Below are 21,011 nucleotides of genomic sequence, written 5' to 3' on the forward strand. Positions count from 1 at the left end.
GAGTTACGGCGTGTTGCAAGTTTTGTGAGGTGCTTTCGTGATATTTAATGGATCGGATTACATTTTTTATTTTTCTCCGATATCCGATCCAGTAATTTAGGTCAGTATCGGACCGATACCGATACGTAATATCGGATCGGTCCATCTCTATTTCAAACTCTAAAAAATTGGCTTTTATTGGTTTTGTTCATTTGTTTTTTTTAAGTAAAATGCAAGCCAGTATATAGTTTTAAAAAATTAACTGTAATGATTAAAAAATCTGTAGCATGATTACTGCTGTAAAAGTACAGAGACCATGTTATGCATGCAAGTTCGTTCATAGAGCTGCTCGCATGGAAAAAAGTAGAAATGTTACAAAGTCTAGGTTGATCACAGAATATTGCCACAGAACATAAAATATACTGGAGGTGTCCTTTGGTACCCCTCGGCCTCCTACTTAATACATGTATTGTATCAGTTTGAAACTCCTATGTCACTTTGTTCTTGAGTCATCCGATTCGCAAGATTTTCAGAAAATTTGACCTCACCTGACCCTGAGGCTGAGGTCGTTAAGATTCGAACACGCCCAAGATTTTTAGTTGATACACCTATGCCTTGTTCTAGAGTTATTGCATTCACAAACTTTGGTGTCCATGTTGTGCACTTGCCATCAGCCTTTTACAGTTGAGGGCTAATAAAATTTATGGTGCACAAGGTATCTAAAAAACAAAAATAAAACTGGTGTTCTTGAAAGCCATGCAAAGGGTTATCAGAGGGCGTTAATCAAACGGCCATCTTTTTTGTTTTTAGTTCATGGAATGGCAACCTGTACATAAACCACCAGGTGTATCAGTTCAGGTCCTTTTGTCCATTCACCAAATCCATCACTGTGATAACTGTAAACCCAGGAAATGATAACTAAACCTTGTTAGGCTAATGTGAAACCTAAAAACCCCCAGACTGTTTCTCCCAAGGATATAATTAAGAGTGCACATGCACACACACACAGACACATGCACACTTGCTGTCTCTGGCACCCGCTGGGTTAATACTTAAGAACATGCTTAAAGCCGCAAAAAAGACAATTAGACACATCTGCAAGCCATTAGGTCTAATCACATAGCGCAGCACAGGCAGAATAACGCAGACTGCGATTTGGCCTCTATTTCATTTAAACATGTAGTCAGGACTAAATATTAGACGCAGAGCTCACTGCTACTCTCCTCATAATGAGAATAATCACAGCACAAAAAAAGGTCTCCAACAAAACCTTGTTGCCGAGGGTTTCTACTATACACCGCTGATGGAACAATAGACCCAGCATTGTCATACAACTGTAGTTCATCTGTTCCCCCCTTACACACTTCCTCCTGTGCAGTGAGGAACAAAAAAAATAGGATTAGAAGGGATAAGTGTGATTGTCTGGCCTATGAATAAACTTGACTGTTTCACAGACAATGAAGATGACCCACAGTAGCTCACACGCTTTTAGGGTAACAGTTCGATTTATTTATTTTTTTGTCAAGTCGTCTCCACAGTAACCTCTACCTGTTTTGTTTAATTGTACTAACAAAGCATTCAGAAGTGAAACTGTGCTCAGTGAGAGCTTTCAAGATCATTGTCCTAATCTCACTGTCAACAGAGGCAAAGCAAGAACAACCCACTCAAAAAAAACACCGCCCTGTAATAGTCTTGTTGTGTGATTTTATATAGCAGACTTGGTATTACACATGTATATTTACTAACCTGCTTTAATGTGCCAGTCTATACGGTTTTTCCATCTTTAACACGCTTAGGAGGAAAACAAACGCCTATCCACTGATGTCACTGAGATACTGCTTAAAAACCCCCCCAAAAAATCAAGCTGTGTTCATTTTCCTTCAAAGCTGAATCAAATGATTGCTTTTATTCATCTCCTGCTTTTTTTATTTTGGTCTTTTAGTAAGACAATAAAATCAGACTGTGACAAAGTTGAAAAGTTAGAAAATTATTTTCAGAAATATTATTTGCCTGTCTGCCATAGACTCTAGTCAGGCTCATTAGATGATTTGCAGAGTGTGAAAAAGTGTGTGAAAAGTGCAAATTTAAACTCTCTCAATAAAACAAAGATATGTTCACCATGTGGTAATAACAGCATTTCTCTAAAGAAGTTAATAAGTATTCCTATTTGTTGACAATCTTTTCAAAACACAAAGTAACATATTAATGTTTTCCTTTAGTTCTACAGTAGTTTAGATATTATACTCTTGCGCCTTTGTAGATTGACTCGTCTGTAACGTCAGACTCCCAAAATGTGGAAAAATCTAAGACTTTTACTTTCAGCTCCCTTTACTTAGTACCAAGTTGTCAGATTACAGCCGCCTTTAAATTGGCTCACCTTCGGATCCCAACTACACACCTGCAAAGTGACTGTGTCTTATATGACTGTGATGCTACATGGTTGACAAAATATGTCCACAGACAAGTTTTTGCTTGTACTCGTACCTGGTGTAAATGCCATCCAGGATGCCCACACAGGCCGCTGAGGCTGGGACGTATGAGCCCATCTGAGCCATTACACAGATAAGAGCTACCTGGCGAATGTAGGAGCTCTTACCCCCCATATTAGGCCCAGTGATTATCATTGTTCTCCTGCCATCACCCTAAAAGGAGGGAGAGAGAAGAGGATAATAGCTGTGACATAGACAGAAGGCAAACGAGAAGAGAGACAGAAAAAGATATTTGCATGCTGTCCTGCACAGCTGAAGCTGTGGGTGGACTGAAAGCTTGGCTTCTCCTCCTATTGGCTTGTGCTTCTGTTACAAGATTAACCTACACCCACTCCAGCGCTGAGCTAGGAAGCATGTGTGTGTATGCATGTATCTGTGTGGTTTCGTGTAAGTCTATGTGCGTATTCATGTGTAAGACAAAGTCTGTGTGCCTTTGCAGTTTTGTTTCAGCACGCTCTCAGTGTGTTAGCGAGCAGGCAAATGTCTGTGTATGTTTTGGCTTGGCTTTTTTTTTTCTTCAAAGTTCTCTGAATGAGCCTGTGTGTGTGTGTGTGTGTGTGTGTGTGTGTGTGTGTGTGTGTGTGTGTGTGTGTGTGTGTGTGTGTGTGTGTGTACCTGTAGTTCAGTGTGGTTGGGCACATACTGGTTGTGCTCTCCCATCAGTAAATCAATAGCAGGATGCCTGCCATCCCTGATCGTAATCTGGTGCTTATTGTCACACACCTCTGGCCTAAAAACAGAACAGTCAGTTAGGCGTGTGAACACACACCCACACCCACACAGAGTGTGAAGATAAATATGTACAGAGTAAATGTTAAGCTGTACTGACAAAGATTTCTTTAAGGCAAATTGGTATAATTAAAAATAAAATTAAAAAAGTAGAATATTGTTACTGTGTAAATATATTCTACTATCTAGGATTGCAGTGGAAATCAATACAACACTTAATTATGTTCACAAAACTATAAATAAAACAAAAATGATCATCATTTGGGAAAACTTGGGAAGATCTGCTTTACCAAGAGTAAAACTGCTTCTTTTCATCATTTATTCAATAGAAAATATCCACATATCCGTAATATGTGGATATTCTTATGTTGAAAGACTGAGTACATTTTGAGCTCAAAAACTAGAATTTTTCCTTCAGCACAAATAACTTCTTGCTGGCTATTTCCATAATTGTCCACCACTCATTGACCTCAGCTGGAAGATGTTTGCATTTTCTTGCATCGACAAATCCTCCCAAAACACTTCAATGTGGATCAAGCCATTTTTTCCCTCCTAGAGGTAGATTAGTGTTCTTAGGGTTATTACAACACTGATATGTTCACTTCCTGTTCAACTTCAGCTCTTGGATAGATGGCCTCTCATTATCTCAAAGCACTTGGAAATTATGCATAATTCATAGCTGAATCAATGACTGCAAGCTGCAGAGTCTGAGACAGTGAAGCAAAACCAAAACATAACATTCAACCCACAGTGCATCATAGCTGGTATGGGACCATTTTCCTGAAACGTTATGTGGTCTGTGCCAAACATATCTCATGTTACAACGACCCTTTATCATTCTTGTTCTCTTCATCTTCCATTCATTAGTTCAGAGCACTTTATTCCAAAAGTCCTGTTGCTTTGCTTATATGTTGATAGTTTAATTGCAGTTTTTCTCTAATGTTATTTCTGGACAGCAAATACTTTTTCCTGGCAGATCTCCCATGCAAATTGCATTTGTCCAGCTTGTGCAGTCCCTCTCTTACACATGCACTCTGACACCAACCAGCTGCAAGAGTTAATTTCCGCTGATTACGTTTGGGGTTCTTTTTGTATCAAACAGTCTGCTTTTTGGCTCAATTTGCTGGGGCAGCCAGTTCCACAGAAAATCGCTTGCCAGACTCATTGACAACCACATTCTTTACTCTAAATCACCTTAAAGGCCTCTTTAGATCTTGGCATGTTCACTCAACAAACATTAATAGCACAATAAGACACAGGGTGCTTTCAGCAGTGCTCTGCTCCATCTAGAAATCCAAGCATTTCAAAGAGAAAACATAGTATAAGACTCTACAACAGCAATGTGAAGTGAATCCTTCTATACGGTCTGAATCTGGCGCATTACCAAGAATGACATCCGAGCAATCAAGTTGTTCCCTCCAAATAAATGCTCACACATGGAAAAGTAGAGAAGAACTGCCTGTATCAACATCACCCATAGAATAAAAACAAAGAATTGCTATTACAGGTCCTGAAAGGATAACACAGATTGCCCTCAGATGGACGCCATAATCTGACGGAAGAGGAAGATGTTCAGACCAAATAAAATATTGATGAGGACTATGCTAGCAGTGCTACAAAAGATGGGTCTCTGATGGGTACAGGCATAAGATGGGAGGCTGTCACAAGTTGGAGCTTTATGTCCCACATGGAAAGAGAATAACAAACCACACATGGCAGAGATTCCTGTCATTATCACCTAATCTGGAGCCCTGGATTCTGAACTGATGGATGTGAGGCTGCAGACAAATGTGGGAGTGCACTAGTTTTTCCCGTGTGTCTGACGTGCTTTCTTAAGTTATTTCTCATTTTCTCGGTTAATAGAGTCTCTTTAAAGTTGGATTAGAGGATTTCTTGGTTGAATGGGTTATAAAAGCCAACAATATCCACTTTAACACACAAACCGTAACATTTCCAGTCAAAGAAACTAATGACAAGTAGGACATGCAAATACAATGGAAAGAGGGCAGGAGGTAGCAGTATATGAGAAGAAGCAATCCTGAAACACAGAAATTTGTAGCACAGCATAAAGGTGTATGTGAGACTGTGTGTGTGTGTGTGTGTGTGTGTGTGTGTGTGTGTGTGTGTGTGTGTGTGTGTGTGTGTGTGAGAGAGGCAAAGAGTGAGTGAGTGGGAGAGATGTTGGAGTTCTGGCAGAGCACACTGCTGAGCGGGGTGCACACACCCACACACACAACCTGTCTGAGACTATAGGACACGACACGACCCCGAACCACACACATATACAGTGTATCCCACACATAAAAACACATGCACACACCCAATTTACATACTCAAACACATGCATCAATATTTATGGTCATCGTGAGAGGACATCACCTGCAATAGTCCCCTTGTTTAGCCACCTCAGCCAATGAAAAGAGACAGTCCATGGTTGCTAGGTGACTAATAGCCCTTTTCATGGTGTGGTAGTGCTCCCCAAACTGACTGTAGAGAGAGAGAAAAAGAGATTTTGAAGTGTTCTGAGTAGACAGCACTGACGGTGTACTTGACTAAAACAGACTAATTCTGGCAGGCTGAGAGCTGTGGAGGCATACCTCTGAACCACAGACTGGCATGTTTTCAGATTTTTTTCCAGCTGAGTTGCATTTGTGTTTGTGTGTGTGCATGTGTCTGTCATACTCCAGAAAATTGGTCCACTCCCTCTGGCAGTCCAGCATCAGCTGCTCTCGGAGCTGCTGCAGCTTCTTGTAGCGGTCCACCAGGAAAGGAGAGTGATACCTGCTGACTGCCTTGGTGCTGCAGAGGAGACAGGGGTAAACGTGAAGTACAGAAGGCAAGGCAAAGAATGGACTGAAGTGAAGAATTAAACTACTGTATTTTAGCATATAAGAGGAGTGTAGCATACTACAAAGAAATTAATTTAAAACCACTTTTACACAAGTGCTGATAACTGCTGGACACTATGTATGTTTTTCTGTGCCCCCTTAAAACAAAGAGACAACTTGTTGCATACCTACTTGGGTTATGACCAGATTAAACTTAATGCAAAAACATGGAAAATAAATGTCATTTTGTGTTGCAATATGTATTGTGTCTTATCCTGTAATAACACTGTAATGAAAGATCTCTTGATACTACCGCATATTATTCTAGGGGCGATCGTGGCTCAAGAGTTGGGCGTTCGTCTTGTAATCGTAAGGTTGCCGGTTCGAGCCCCGGCTCCGACTGTCTCGGTCGTTGTGTCCTTGGGCAAGACACTTCACCCGTTGCCTACTGGTGGTGGTCAGAGGGCCCGGTGGCGCCAGTGTCCGGCAGCCTCGCCTCTGTCAGTGCGCCCCAGGGTGGCTGTGGCTACAATGTAGCTGCCATCACCAGTGTGTGAATGTGTGTGTGAATGGGTGGATGATTGTGTATAGTGTAAAGCGCTTTGGGGTCCTTAGGACCAAGTAAAGCGCTATACAAATACAGACCATTTACCATTTTACCATTTTATTCGTTAGCAGGCCACCTGCTAAATCCTAAACTTCACAAACCTACAGTGAGGCTCGACAGTGCTGAGAAAAAGTACTTGCCCCTTTCTTGGTCTCTTTTTTTTTGTTTTCTTGGTTGACTTGTCACACATGTTTCAGATCATCAAATAAATACAAAATGCAGTTTTTAATTTAATTTATTAATTGAAAAAGGCTATCCAAACCTACCTGGCCCAGTAGCAAAATGTAATTACCCCAAAACTGGTTGTGACACCCCTGAAGGCAAGATCTGCAATCAAGTGTTTGTAATATATCGCATCACTGGGGAGGAATTTTGGCCCACTTTGCTGTGCAGAATTGTTTGAATTCAGCCACACTGAAGGGTTTTTGAGCAGGAAAGGCCTGTTTAAGGTCTAAAAACATTAATGTCAGCCTACACAATTTCACGCAAATTAGATCATCACTGCCAGTAAATGCAGCTATAAGGTTTTTCTACTCTATGATCTTTTTTCATATAGAATACTGTTGCACTAATTGGTCCATGGTAAGTATTACTAGTTTAGAACCAGCAGAAACATCTTAACACTTTTTCCCCACCCATTATCGTCTCATACTTCAAAAATACAATAGCTTAAGTTTGAAATTTAAAAAATAAATAAATGAATACATTTGTTTGTCCTATTTATAAGAACCAACATGGACTTGCTCTACCCTCATTGGGTGAGTTTGTTAATGTTAAAATTGAATATCAGAATTCTTAACTCTTAATATCAATATTAAGAGTAACCAGAGCCTCTATTACAGGCCTCTTAGACATATAATATGTAGCAATCAGGTGTTAACAGTTAAAGGTAGTGAGATTTGGAATAATATGCGAGCTGTAATAAGAGAATTTACAATCTTTCATCACACACATCTCAAATGATGGCTACAGAGAAATCAGATCTGTGATCAGTCATTTTATGCTAATATGTCATATTTGATGCTGTATGCTTTCATATGTATTTTTTGTCCTGCGCTGTTTTATTGTATTGTTCTTTGTACTGTGGATTTTATTGTTGTCATTGTATGTGTTCTTGTCTGATGGGGTGTTTTGTTTGTTTTTTGACTTGCCAGGGACTACAGGAGAAAAACAGGCCTCTGGCTAATTCTGGAATATTTACAGTGATATGTTTATATATATACGCTGTCCCTTTTAAATAAATAAATTAAAATGCCAAAGCGTCTTAGTCAGATTAAAATCCGGACTTTGACAAGCTACTCCAAAATCTTTTTTTTTTTTTTTTTTTAATGTAGCCATTCAGAGGTGGCCTTGCTTGTGTGTTTCAGATCACTGTTCTTTCTGTGGATCCCATCAGGGACAAACTGGTGGCTGGATATTCTCCTTCAGGTTTAACGTTCTTTTAAAAAATGCTGTGTTAGTTTTAACCCAAGATATATAAGGGCCACAAACTTTCAAAAATGTATTCTTCTGTCTTGTAAGTCCACAGAAAATTTCCCCAAAAGTATGAGGTAACTTCAGTTAACATCTCAGCTTTTGATCACTGAATTGTGAAGCCCTAGTGCTGATCTGCTTATTGGTGCCTTGGCTAGATTCCCCCGCCTGTTCTTTGATTGGATACCACTCCATCCAGCACCCTCTGTTAACCAATTTTTGCTGTTCTTCGCTGGTTATCATCTCTGCCCCAGTGACTTTAGAGTCTGGGATTTCACAGTAGCACAGTTCTCCCCTTTACAAAAGCTTCCAGTCCCCTCTGATGAATTTGAAGGGACCCTCAGAGTCTTTCTGTAAAGGACTATGACATTAATGCAGATGGCTGAGATTCATAGGTTTACTATTGATAATATTGATCTGTCCACCACTCTACCTTTCCTGAACACCAAGGACCTTTATTATTCCAGCAAAAAATTAATTTATGCCAATCCCTTCCATCTGTTCAGACCCTAAAGAATCCATTCAGCTGCAGGACCTTTGAAAATCCTCACATTTATCTTGCAACCCATTGAAGGACCAGAGGTCTTTGTAAACCACTTACCTACAATATGACAAAGGTTTATAATATGACAATCTAGGAATCTTTGGCGACCACATAATGGTTCAGCCTCTGGGGGCAAAGGTCAGGGATTCAGGGCTTCCCGTGCCATGTTCATGCTGAAAAGCAGTCTTCATAATTGAATTACCCAATACATACTGAAAATACAACATATCAGATGTTTAAACTCAGAAACTTGATTTGTATTTAGTAATAAATGCTCATTTTGAATGTGACACCGGCAAAATATTTTTTAAAGACTTGGGGGAGGGTCACAAATGAAACACACCCGGTGAACCAACTCAAAATTAATTTAGTTAATTTGCAAATGGTAAGTTACAAAGAGCATCCCAGAGAGGCTGAATGTTTCAAGTGTGTTAAATTAAGCATCATTTTTCAAAAAACAAAACATTTCACATTTTTTCACTACTCTTAGTTAAAATTGGGCTTTTTGCAAATCAGTGCAACAGTTTGTTTTTTTCTTATTCATATGCTGCTCGAAAAACAAACAAACAAGAAAAAATTGTAGCAGAGTGTAAATCAAACAGATCGTAAACAGGACCCAGGATTTTAAAGATTAATGCTAATATTTGGTAATTTAAAAATCCCAAAACAAGACACAAAAGACACAAAAATAAACAGAATGCTCTGATTTGTTAAACTGAATTATTTAATTTTTTGTTTATACCCTGCTTGAATCAGCTGATTGTTGTTTGTGGCATTTGAAAGGGTCCTGCCAACAGGGAAGCTGCAGTTATTTGCAACGACAACACTCATAGCATGGTTGAAGTGTGCTTTCCGTCTCTTCTTTACTTTTCAAATTTTCATTTATTGGCCATTATACCATCAGATAATATGAGCCCATCAATGCATCAGTCTGGCTCTAATCAGTAGTGCTAAAGTTAAAAAAAAAAAAAAAAAGTAAGCTCAAATATGCTAACTCCTCAATAGAGCTAAGGGAAACTTGGTACTTCTTTGTGAGAGTTTGTTACTACAAAGAATCTCTTAACTTTTCATCTGCTTGTGTTTTGGGAGATTGTTCTTATATAAATGTATATACCAGTAAGAATACAGGGCCAAATTTATTTTATGTGATGTTGATATTGTTCATTCATTCAACATTATATGACCAATTTTTGTATACCAAGTAAGTTTCTTCCAGCTCAGAGCAATCTCCAGACTAAAACTTTCTGAAAGGGTTATGCATGCCTATGTTACATCTAAACTGGACTATTGTAATACACCGTGTACTGGAGTTAGTCAATCATCTCTTCTGCATTTAGACTTGTGCAGCAGTTGGCTCAGATGTTTGCAGACTTCCACTGGTCTACTGTGCATCACAGAATCCATTAAATAGTGTCACTGTTTGTGTCTGATGGTCTCACACCTTCATATGTCTTCGACGTGCAGCATTCAAATACTCCCTCAACATCATTAAGGTCTCCTTCTTAATCTTTTCTGATCACTGTTTAGTTATTTATTTACTCTTTTTCTTTTTTGTCTAATGTGCTTTAGTTTTAAATGTGCTATGGGAATTTTTTTTTTTTTTTTTTTACAGCATTTATTTTAGAAAAATTGCCCAACAATATTTCTATTGTGCAATCCAAGTTACATAAGTCAGATGTGATTTTTGACATCACACAATCAATATTAAAATCAATGCTAAAAAAAAATAGTACATGTAAGTGTTGTTTGTAATGCAGAGGTGAGTGAGCTGACCTGCTGATTTTGACCCATTCAGGTGGAACAATGGATGAAACGGAGTTCTTCACCTCAATCAGAAACTGAGGGCAGAGGAGAAAGAGGAGGAGAACTGATAAATAAGACCAGAGAAGACAGGGAAAAGAATGTGTCACTCTTGATTAAAACTGGCAACCACAGACACAAAAACACAGACATCAGACCATCACTGTTGCTGAGTCTTCCACCCAAATGGCCATCATTCCTCCCACCTTTCTTTCACTTCCAGCAACACACACACACACCTCCTGTCCAGAAACAGTCGTATATTCGAGCGCGGGGGCCTTTAGTATCAGACGGATGTCTTTGCGGTGGTCTTGAATCTCACGGAGGACAGTTTGGATTTGCTCCATTCTTTCCTGCAGCACTGGGAATCCAGACAGATCTGAGAATAGCTCCGTCTTGTTCCCTGACCTGCACAAATACACAGTCCAAATGTGACTGTTACTGGTAATATATCGCAGCGTGAGAGATGAGCCTGTGGTCAGCTTGACCTTTCAATGATGAAAACTGAGGAAAAGAATTATCCATGTGACACTAGGAGGCCTTTTCCTCTCTCATACTGTATGCCAACTATTGGTCATACATTTATGGAGTGACAGCAGGCATCTCCCACTGTGCCATATCTTACATTTGTCAGCCCAGTTTTATGATGCTGTGTTGTTTTTCTGATTGCACCATTGAGAATTAATTTTCTCTTTAACAGATATATATTTTTTGCATTTAAGTAAAATACAATAACCCATATAATAACCCAAAGAAGCCATCTATGTCCACTGTGAGCGACCATCTTTGAACAGAGGCGGGGGTTTACGACACCAACTCTCTGCTATCTATAATCCAGTTTTGAGATCCCTTCCCAGACGCCTTAACGCCCACTCACATCCTGGGCCATCTGACCTCAGGAATTCGCATGATAAGGTGGGGCCAGGTTTCACAATGAACACACCCGAAACTCTGGCTGATTGGGACCCACACCCAGTTTCACACCTTGGCTCAGGCGATTAGAGGATCATCAGGGGGTCCTTTTGTCCCTCTGTGGGGGGATACTCCCACTAGGTTTATATCTGGGACTCTCCACCATTTGACCTTAGAACTGAAGAAGCTTCTCGGATGAGAGGTGAAACGTCTTCAAGTAACTTAAAGAAGTCCAGACGCTTTTCTTTGCAAGCTCCTTTGACTACGATGACCTGGATGACTGAGAACCTTCACAGACATAATAACCCAACACACATCAAAGCAATCTAAATTATGTTTCTGTTAGTTCCACACCTGTGCTGCTGGATACTTACTTGGCTGCCTTTTCATTGAGCACCTGTAGGAAGCTTTGGGCTGGAATCAGCTGGTCTGGAGTGTCCAACAGAAGGCTTCGAAGTAGCACTGAGCTGATCTGGGAACGCATGGCTGGTAGCAAAGTCTGCAGTTCCAGCCCCAGGCGAGAAAGACTGCTACTAATGAGGTAAAATTCCTGAGTAGAAGACTGGAAAGATGTGCAAAAAAAAACAAAACAAGCAAAAACATTACTAAGTATATACCAAAGTGCCTAAAAAAACTATTTAAAATTGGTCCTTTGCCAAGTTGTGTTTTTTGCATAGATGCAATATTGGTTTATCACTTGAGATGGGTGCTTTTTTTCTATCTTTAGGTGATTAGGGTTAATAAATATTCTTCATAAAATGGTCAGGTTTAAGGATTGGAATCAAAATGAGTGAAAAAGCAACCCGTGATCAAAGTAAAAATTTTAAAAGACCTTCAGAAACTCTGGGGACCTATTACTCAAGACCACTATCAAAAAACCAGCCTGGCTCTTTGGAAGCAAATATAAAGAAACCACTCGTGACTCAAGACTTTTGCACAGTACTGTATATTCATGTTTGTAAGTGTGTTGTATTATCAGGGTACTCTGTAAGGCAGGGAGATTACATCATTAAATCTTATCTGCACTGGCCAGCAGCCGAGCTTAAAGAATAGTCATATATTACATCCAAAGGCTGTGAGAAAACACCACTCACTACAAGCAGCACCGACTGCACGTCTTCACAACAAAGCATCAAGAAAATAAAACACTACCCTTCAATATGCATCATACTATATTTGCTGTATTACACAATAAAAAAATAGAAATGTAGATACAAGACTTGGCTGGTGCTATTTAGCATCTATTAAGAAACAAATGATACATTTTATTATCTGTAAACGGCAGCTGTCTTGGGAATCACTGATAATCCACAGTATAGAAAACAAAGCAGCCTATAATCAATAACTTCTTATATTTCTTCAAGATCAGTGTTGTGTCTTTAAAAATAAAAGTGCCAATCATTTCAGACTAAATAAAATTAATGAGTAATCAATCAGTGATAATGTAGATTATACTGACCTTCTATTGCCATTAGCAATGTTACTGTATAGTACCAAGTCTTGACCCTCGGGTTAATGAAAGGTCACAGTGACAGTGCTTTATGGTATTAATCACATGCTGCAGTTTTAATGCTCCTGCCCCCGTGTTGCTCTTTTATGGACCCAAACAGGAAGCTACTAGAGGCCACAGGCATGCCCTCTCTCCCATTATGTCAGTGGAGCCGTGGAGACACAAGCCATTACACACAGGCCCATTTATCTACAGATGGGCAAAATGACAATTAAGGCCCCTCTGTGTGTCTGCTGCGTGTGTGTATGCGTGGGTGTTTGAGTGTATGTGTGCGTTAAATGACATTTGATCATTTTCTTTCAGCAACAGATGAAGGAATCCAAAAGCTGAACATGAAACAAGACATCAAGCTCAGAAACAAAGTGTCTTTTTTCATTATTGCAAACACACGCACGCACACGCACACGCACACACACACACAGAAGATGAAGCCTTCTGACATTTCAAAAATGGGTCAGATGGGAAATGAGACTGTGTCAAACAATCAGGTAAGCGCCACACAGGAGACTGCTCCCTGCTGTTAATCAAGCGTGCCATAAAAAGAGAGAGAGAAACAGAGAAAATGTCAGTGAAAGAAAGAAGAAGAAAATCTTCTTGCCTTTCATTTCTATGCAAACCAACGAGAGGAATTATTTCACAAATGTTGTTCCCCTGCTGTTAGAGCTGGAGGATTATTGCAAAAATTATGATCCGAGTTGTCTTGTTCAATATAAAGATGATTATTTAACGATGCTAATTTTAAAACTATCATCCATTTATTAAACCCGCCTGTTCTTGTATCCTACAGGATTCAATAACAATGCCACAAAAATTGTGATAAAATATAATAAACATTATCCAAGTTATTTATTTGTGTTCTTTTACCTTTTTGTGATATATGCTGCAGATGCCTCGCTCCAGGTCTGGCAGACGTGACAGCAGGGATCGAATGGAATTTAGAGTCAGCGAGTCCGACTCCAGGATTTCCTGCACCGCATCCTGCCTCTCGGATATAGACCTGCAGGTTCATGAAAGAAAAGGTAAGAAGAAAGGAAAGACTTGCAGAAATTAAGACGATAGCAAGGATCAGAAAGAGTTGAAAGAAATGTAAATGTTCTCATCAGGCTCATCATCACCAAAAGAAATGTGTCATTTGGAAAGCTGAATCAGCCCTGATTGAGATAAATGGGTTTCCTTAAAGTTGATTTACACATGAAAAAAATGAGCGCCAAAGTGTCCCTGATTAGTTTCTATGTAGATTCACGCTTGCGCCTTACGTCTAAAAATGTGTCAAATTTTCAAGAACATTCAAAGCAAACAAAGGTGACCAAATGTTTAAAAGATGAAAGTATTCATAGAAAACGTTAATCCAATACCCAAATCACCAACTTAAAACTGTGACTGCAACCTGTACTACTGCACCAAGAACTGCAGTCACAGTTCTTTAACGTGTAAAGTCACTTTAAATACCTGGCCTAAATAAAATCCCTCGACTGCACAAACCAGCACTCATGAAGGTACAGCTGCTTGTAGCTTCATTTCCCCAGTGACCTTACAAGACCTTTGACCTCTGTAGATGTGGTTGGCGCTAAGAAGATTAAGATATGCTTATTAAATTTAAACATTTGGAAAATGAAAAATTCTGCATTTGGGCCAGGTGAACTACTAAGGCTATGGATTTTAGGAAATGATGAAAATCACTGAAACAGCTTTGTTTATAAAATGCAGAAAAAGCCTCATATTAAAGTCCTCTGAAATGCTTTTTAGTCCACAGTAAGGCCTTTCTGTAAGCGTAAGCATCCAGAAAAAAATGGACTGAAAAAGCAGATCAAAAGAAGCTTAGTGATGTAATAAATCGGACATCACAGATCATACTATTGTGCGAGTGTGTACGTGCACATGCCCACAAGTGTCTGTTCTATGCGCTGCTGTGCTCTGTATCTTGGAATTAATGTACCTGGGAGTAATCTGGGTTTTATTCATGTTGAAAGTCTCTAGAGGACCTATCTGTATAATCTGAAAGCAGTGCTCTATCCACAGCAATAATCCCTGCCCAGTGACAGAGGGAGGGCCACACACAGAGAAAATGTTCCCACACTTAAAAACACTACAGAGAACTGGAGAGGTACTGCTGTGTGTCCTCAGCAGTGCTTTTATTTAAGGAAGTCACCTCCAAAACATATTTGTATGTATTTTCACACCACGGTCTCTCTAAAAAGAGAAACAGCTGCTCTGCCATATATCCTCCCAAACAACACTTACATATTTATATGTGAGATCAGCTATTTTATTCAAAAAAAAAAAAAAAAAAAAAAGACAGAAAATGTGGATCTGGTTATAATTTTCATCACAGTTGTGAGTCCTGGACTGGGATGCAGGCCGCCAAGCAAACATTAATATTATTAACAAAGGCCTGCCTCACACATCCATTCCACCCTGTGTGTTCACTATGCACCCCAGCTAGGTGAAGGAATTGACATTTTCTAGGAGCTGTCCTGCTACTGTGATGGGGCTAGTGTGCTCCATCCTAATCCTCATGATCTTTATTTTGCCTTTGTTGACAGTGAGACCTATTCCTGCTGATGTTGATGCCAGATGTGCAGTTATCGCCTACATCTGGCCAGGTCATCACCCAAGTCGAGATCATCCAGTTGTGCCCACAATGTCCATAAATGCCATTCCATTTTCCTTGCATAGACGTTCTCCACTATATCACCAGAATGAAAAGTACAGCAAAAGGTGAGAGCAGATGCTCCTGACAAACACCGGTCCTGGCACTGAGGTGCTCCAACAGCTGTTCCCTACGTATGAGTCTGGAGGACATTTCTTAGTGAGTGCAATCTATTAACTCTTTTAACTCTATTACCAGCTTTAAAACCTACTGGGAATAACCCTTGGCACTTGTTTCAAAACTATTTTAAAAATAGGGCAGCACTGTTGCCGCACAGCAAGAAGCTCCTGAGTTCAATTCCATCAGGCCGGAGTCTTTCTTACTGGGGTCATGTCTTTCTGCATGTTCTCCCCATGTTTGCATGGGTTCCCTCCGGGTACTCCGGCGTCCTCCCACCGTCCAAAGACATGCAGTTTGTGGGGATAGGTTAATTGATTAATCTAAATTGCCCGTGGGAGTGAATGTGAGCGCGAATGGTTGTCTCTGTGTGTTAACCCTGCGACAGACTGAAAAGGATAAGCAGAAGCAAATAGATTGATGGATGGATACTTTAAAATATTTCAGGCTTGTTTATAAAACAAAATAAGTGGATGTGCATTAGAAGTTTGAGGGTGGTCTCCGCCTGTGCAGCGACTCTTGTAATAACCTGGAAACTACTCTAATAGTTGTCAAACCACATCTTTATTGATATACAATGAGGTGTCAAAACGCGTCATCAAGGGTACATGGGAGGTTGTTAAATGTCAGGGTAGCATTAATGGGGGAAAGCGCTCAGGAGATTCAAGATTCAAGACACGTTCGTCACGTGTCATGTAATCCTCAAGAGGAAAATCATATATTTTTGGGGGGGAGATGCAAATGTGCCTGAAAATCTCACATCTATCTCATGTCAGGTAATTAAAACCAAACTTATGAGATGATTACATACTATTATATATTATTCTTTGTTAAATCCAATAAGGAAATTTACTGCCAGCATTTAACCCATCCTAATAAGTGAAACAATGAGCAGCCAGTGTGCAATTCCCAGGGACCGATTCTAGCTATAAGCCTGTGTCCTGGCCAGAGACACAGAGACAGAAAAATTAACCCAGCATGTGTCTGATGGCAGGATAAACTGGAGCTACTGGAGGAAACACACAGAACAATTGGAGAAATGTGAAGCCTGTGACCCCTCTTGGTGTGTGGCAACAGCATTAACCACTGAGCCACAGTGCCTGAAAATGATTATCACAGGCATCTTTCTAATATGAGCCAGTTATCACATGTGACATGAAAGTGGCATTAGTGCTGCCTCAGAGTCCTTCACTGTGGTTCTGTGATCCAGAGAGCCTCACAACGCAGACCAAGCTGCATGGAAATAAAGTTTGAAGCACTGAAAAATGAAATGATAAGAACGGACACTGAAGCTGAATCGGTATTGACAATCATGCTCCATCACGTGTCAGAGGGTATTCTATACTCACTGCAGGTCTGTAAGGGGCTGGCTCACCCACTTCCTCATTAGTCTCCTTCCAAACGGAGTGCGAGTGTGGTCCAACACCCACAACAGACTTCCTTTCACACTACCATCTGTCTGTGATGGAAAGAGCACACATAAAAAAGCTTAAATGTACATTAATGGTTGCCAACATATTCTGAGAAAAAAAAATAGTAAGGAGAAGGAAATATGAGGTGAACAAATGGTGTAAGCCACTAGCAGACATGGTAGGAGGCTTGAACTGATCTTGAACTCCATATGTGACACGTGACGCAAATGCCGTAGCAGCAGAGTCATACTGAACCTTTGAGTCGTCACCCACACACAAGTAAACCAAAAGAGACTTTTTGTTATGGCTGAAATGTCAGTTTAACTTAACTATCCATTCATTTTTTTTACAGTTTGTGTAACTATAACTGACTGTAGATCTTTAATTTTATAACAACAATCTCAATAGCCTTAAAAAGATTTTTCAGTCGTTAAAGCTGGGCGGTATCAACACACCTGCCAGATGACCATGTGCAGCTGTGATTAAAGCTCAAAGTAACAAAAAGGTTGATTCAAGTAAAGCAACACAGAAGAGCTAACTCTTCAGGCCAGGACTCCACAGTCTATTTACACCTACAGGCCAGTGGACACTCTTTCAATGATGAGGATGTACACATCCTGGACAGGGAGGAACGCTCGTTTGAGTTCTTATATCAACTTCCACTTGCAGTTACACCTTGGATCTCAAACTTGAGTGAACAGCAAAGATCCGTTTATTTTTTTCTTTTTTGTTGTTTTTTGTTTTTGTGTGTGTGTGTGTGTGTGTGTGTGTGTGTGTGTGTGTGTGTGTGTGTGTGTGTGTGTGTGTGGGGGGGGGGGGGGGGGGGGGGGTGCTTTTTCAAGTGGTCTTCCTTTCATTTGAAAGATCATAGCTGGGTCTCTACAACAGACCAGTTTTTAGAGGTTTTCAATCAAAAAGGGTTCAAGCACAGACAAAGCATCCTCTGAACTTGCTAAGTTTCCTCCTACAACCCCCATATTCATTGGTTAGACTGTCAATATTGTGCCATTTGGTGAGCAATAGGATTCAGTGAAGTCTATTCCTTTGGAGAGCTATCATGCACCCGCACACAGGAAATAGATTTTTTATTTTTTATTTTTACCAATCACCACAATCTAGACCTCATCTCAATTTCTCTTAAATGAAAATCAGGCAAAAGCAAGGCGACAAAACAGGATTTGTAAGCACCAATCTAAAAAGACCAGTAGTTCCAGTCAGACAATGGGACAATGATTGATCAAATTTAAATCAGGTATAGTTTTTGTTTAATGAGCCAAATCCAGGAAATGTTCATCACATCTTGTTGTTCAAGAAAAGTATAAAAAAAAACATTTTAAGTGTGTAGCATCAAGTCAATTAAATTTCAATACATGTCATTGCCAGAAGGTCTGCTGTGTCTCACAGCACAGTCTCAAGAGAATGGGGGAGTGACTCACTGCCCAGCACCGTGGAACCCGATTGGCACTTGCCAATACAAGAATCAGCAGGCACCAATTGGCACCACTGGTACCCTAGGTTTTCCATAAATGACAGCAGGCTCACCCTAAGCAGATTTGACACGGCTTCTCCAGGGTATTGAGAAGCTGTGGTAAATGTTATAACATCGCTCAGGATGACCGGTGATAGGTCAGTGCTGGTCATGTCCATGGAGGGACACAGACTTCTACAGGTTAAGCAATGGTATCCTAACAGCCATTAAGTTTCAGTATGAAATCCTTGGCCCCACTGTCAGACTTTATGTTGGTGCAGTAGGTCCCGGGTTAATCCTGGGGCCTTACAACACCCTGCCTCATGTGCTGAGACTATGCTGGCAGTTCCTAAAGCTCCTTTTTGAGCAGTGTAATGTTATTCAATAGCTATAGCAGTGGTGTTGAGGCTTGGTTGTGAGTCAAACTTGCACAGCGGACATAACAACTACAGACTGATTCAAATGGAGTGTCAAAGCAAAAGACACACAAGTTTCAAATTTTGACTTTGCCTGGTGTAATGATAGCCAATTGCAATGCGATTATAAGCTAACAATGTAAAGGTTTGATCAAAACATTTTAAAATATACTACCAACAACATTGCTTTGAAAGGGAAATGTTTACACGCTGTGTAATGCTGATGGCCAGGCCAATGCAATTCAAATAGCTGAACCTGCCAGACGAAAATCTGGTGCAGATGTTTCCGTTTACCGATTACTACACACCAGAGGACTATACTGTACGGTGCAGTGCAAACCATTTATCATAGAGACAGCCATCACCCTTTGTTATGTTTAATCAGTGGTGAAGACTTCCAGCTCAGATGTGAATATTTACCTGATTGTTGAGTATTTCTAGATTTCGGAGAGTGCCAGCGCTCAGAGTCATAATCTCCGACTCGCAGGTCAGACGCCGGAAGGAGCTGCAGGAAGTACAAACTCATATAAAAATATAGCATGATGACATTTTGTTTCTATTACAGGGATTAAAGTAATACAAGATATTATTTTCCCTTTCCTGGCGTATAAACACTGGTGTTCACATCAAATGTAAAATAAGATTTAAAATAAAACAATACTGTCATTCTTTTTGTTACACATAACCTGTTAATCCCTAGGAAATGCCAGAACCAGGGAAGGAAATAACAATCATTTTCAGTATAGATTAATGTCTCGATTGATCTTTCAGTATGTATCTATGTCAAAGAACAGAACCAAAAAAAATATCCACAACACGTTCCCAGATTCTACAGTGACATATCCAAATATCTTGTCTTGATTGGTCGAAAGTCGAAGAAAAGAACCAAAGCTGGCAAAATGGAAACCAACGAATGTTAGCTTAAGAATTTTTGCTTTAAAACTACAAAAAATTATTGATAACAGAATTTTAAAACCTGAAAATTATATTTGTGTCTGCACAGTGGAAACAATGGATGAATACAGTCGCAGGCTATGTTGCTGAATGTTTGTTTTCATGTACCTTTCACTTCTAAGAACTCGCTCCAAGTTGAATTCTTGAAGGTACTGGATGAGCGGCCCCAGACAGCTGATCACTGGGCTCTCCAGGGACGCTACGCTCGACAGAGAGCGAGAGCCTGGAGGACACACACAAAAAACATGCAACATTTTCAACATCAACACACAGCCATGAGTCATGAGCCCACTCCTCAGACACATCTACTGTGCTCTCAATGACAGGATGTGAGTAACTGAGGCGATCATAGTGTAACAGGAAAAATAAAAGCGTTGCAGTGACACAAGCATACACACCTTTCGCCTGGATGTGACAGTAGAACGAGGTGACTGTGTTCATTGCCGAGGCAAACTCAAACTCAGCGCTGTCCCTCCTCTCCACTCTGACTCTGTCGTCAGCCTGAGCGCTGAAGGAAAACAATCACAAACTTTATTTATTTATAACAACACAACAGCATTAATGTCAGAGATTAGTGACTGTACAGATACAGAGATAAAGAATATATACAGTACTGTGTGGCGAATATATACAGTACAAGGAGGCTCAAGACTTTTGTACAGCATTGTATCTGAACATCTTCCTCTGAGAGAAAAACATTCACATAGCTGGACTGCAAGTTCCAGCCATCCTTTTGTTTAACTAGACTCTATACACAGAAATGCAAACCTCAGTCACACACACCTGAACACATTTTCACTGCATTTCCTCGATGCTCCGACGGATCTCTGTTTTCTATATTCACTCTTTTGGCACTGCTGCTTTCAAGGACTCTGTTACTTTGTCTGCACAGTTGTTGCCAGGGCAACCAAGGCAAACACGTGGCTCTGGACTAATGCCCACACATACACACACACACTTACTTCATCATATTTCACTTCAGCTACTGTTTGGACTGGGAGTAAGGATTATGTAAAATGATCAATAGACGACATAATGTACAACTCACAGCCTTAACCTTTTTTAAAAAAAAAAAAAATCAAAAAATATTTTGAGATTTACAAGAAAAGCGACAACTGCAGGT

The 21,011-nt window shown here is 40.1% G+C and overlaps 1 protein-coding gene across 5 annotated transcripts in view; it reads right to left on the minus strand.

Moving 5' to 3' along the window:
• msh3 (mutS homolog 3 (E. coli)) overlaps nt 1-21,011 on the minus strand; it is a 59,801-nt gene that overhangs the window by 30,128 nt on the left and 8,662 nt on the right. For all 5 annotated transcript variants that reach the window (XR_014801780.1, XM_084945348.1, XM_084945347.1 and 2 more), the window contains exons 9-20: nt 20,287-20,396; nt 19,997-20,111; nt 19,355-19,439; nt 16,988-17,097; nt 13,736-13,868; nt 11,736-11,923; nt 10,689-10,857; nt 10,423-10,487; nt 5,880-5,996; nt 5,577-5,684; nt 3,084-3,198; nt 2,464-2,621 (exon numbers count right to left, since the gene is read on the minus strand). Coding sequence is in view for 4 of the 5 variants with exons in the window: in XM_084945348.1 (XP_084801474.1) it covers nt 2,464-2,621; nt 3,084-3,198; nt 5,577-5,684; nt 5,880-5,996; nt 10,423-10,487; nt 10,689-10,857; nt 11,736-11,923; nt 13,736-13,868; nt 16,988-17,097; nt 19,355-19,439; nt 19,997-20,111; nt 20,287-20,396 (1,473 nt within the window). In the remaining variant the exon portion in view is untranslated. The remainder of the gene's footprint in view (nt 1-2,463; nt 2,622-3,083; nt 3,199-5,576; nt 5,685-5,879; nt 5,997-10,422; nt 10,488-10,688; nt 10,858-11,735; nt 11,924-13,735; nt 13,869-16,987; nt 17,098-19,354; nt 19,440-19,996; nt 20,112-20,286; nt 20,397-21,011) is intronic.

Source organism: Perissodus microlepis, chromosome 12 (assembly GCF_051167445.1).
Source record: "Perissodus microlepis isolate ML-2025 ecotype Zambia chromosome 12, ASM5116744v1, whole genome shotgun sequence".
NCBI classification, from domain to species: domain Eukaryota; kingdom Metazoa; phylum Chordata; class Actinopteri; order Cichliformes; family Cichlidae; genus Perissodus; species Perissodus microlepis.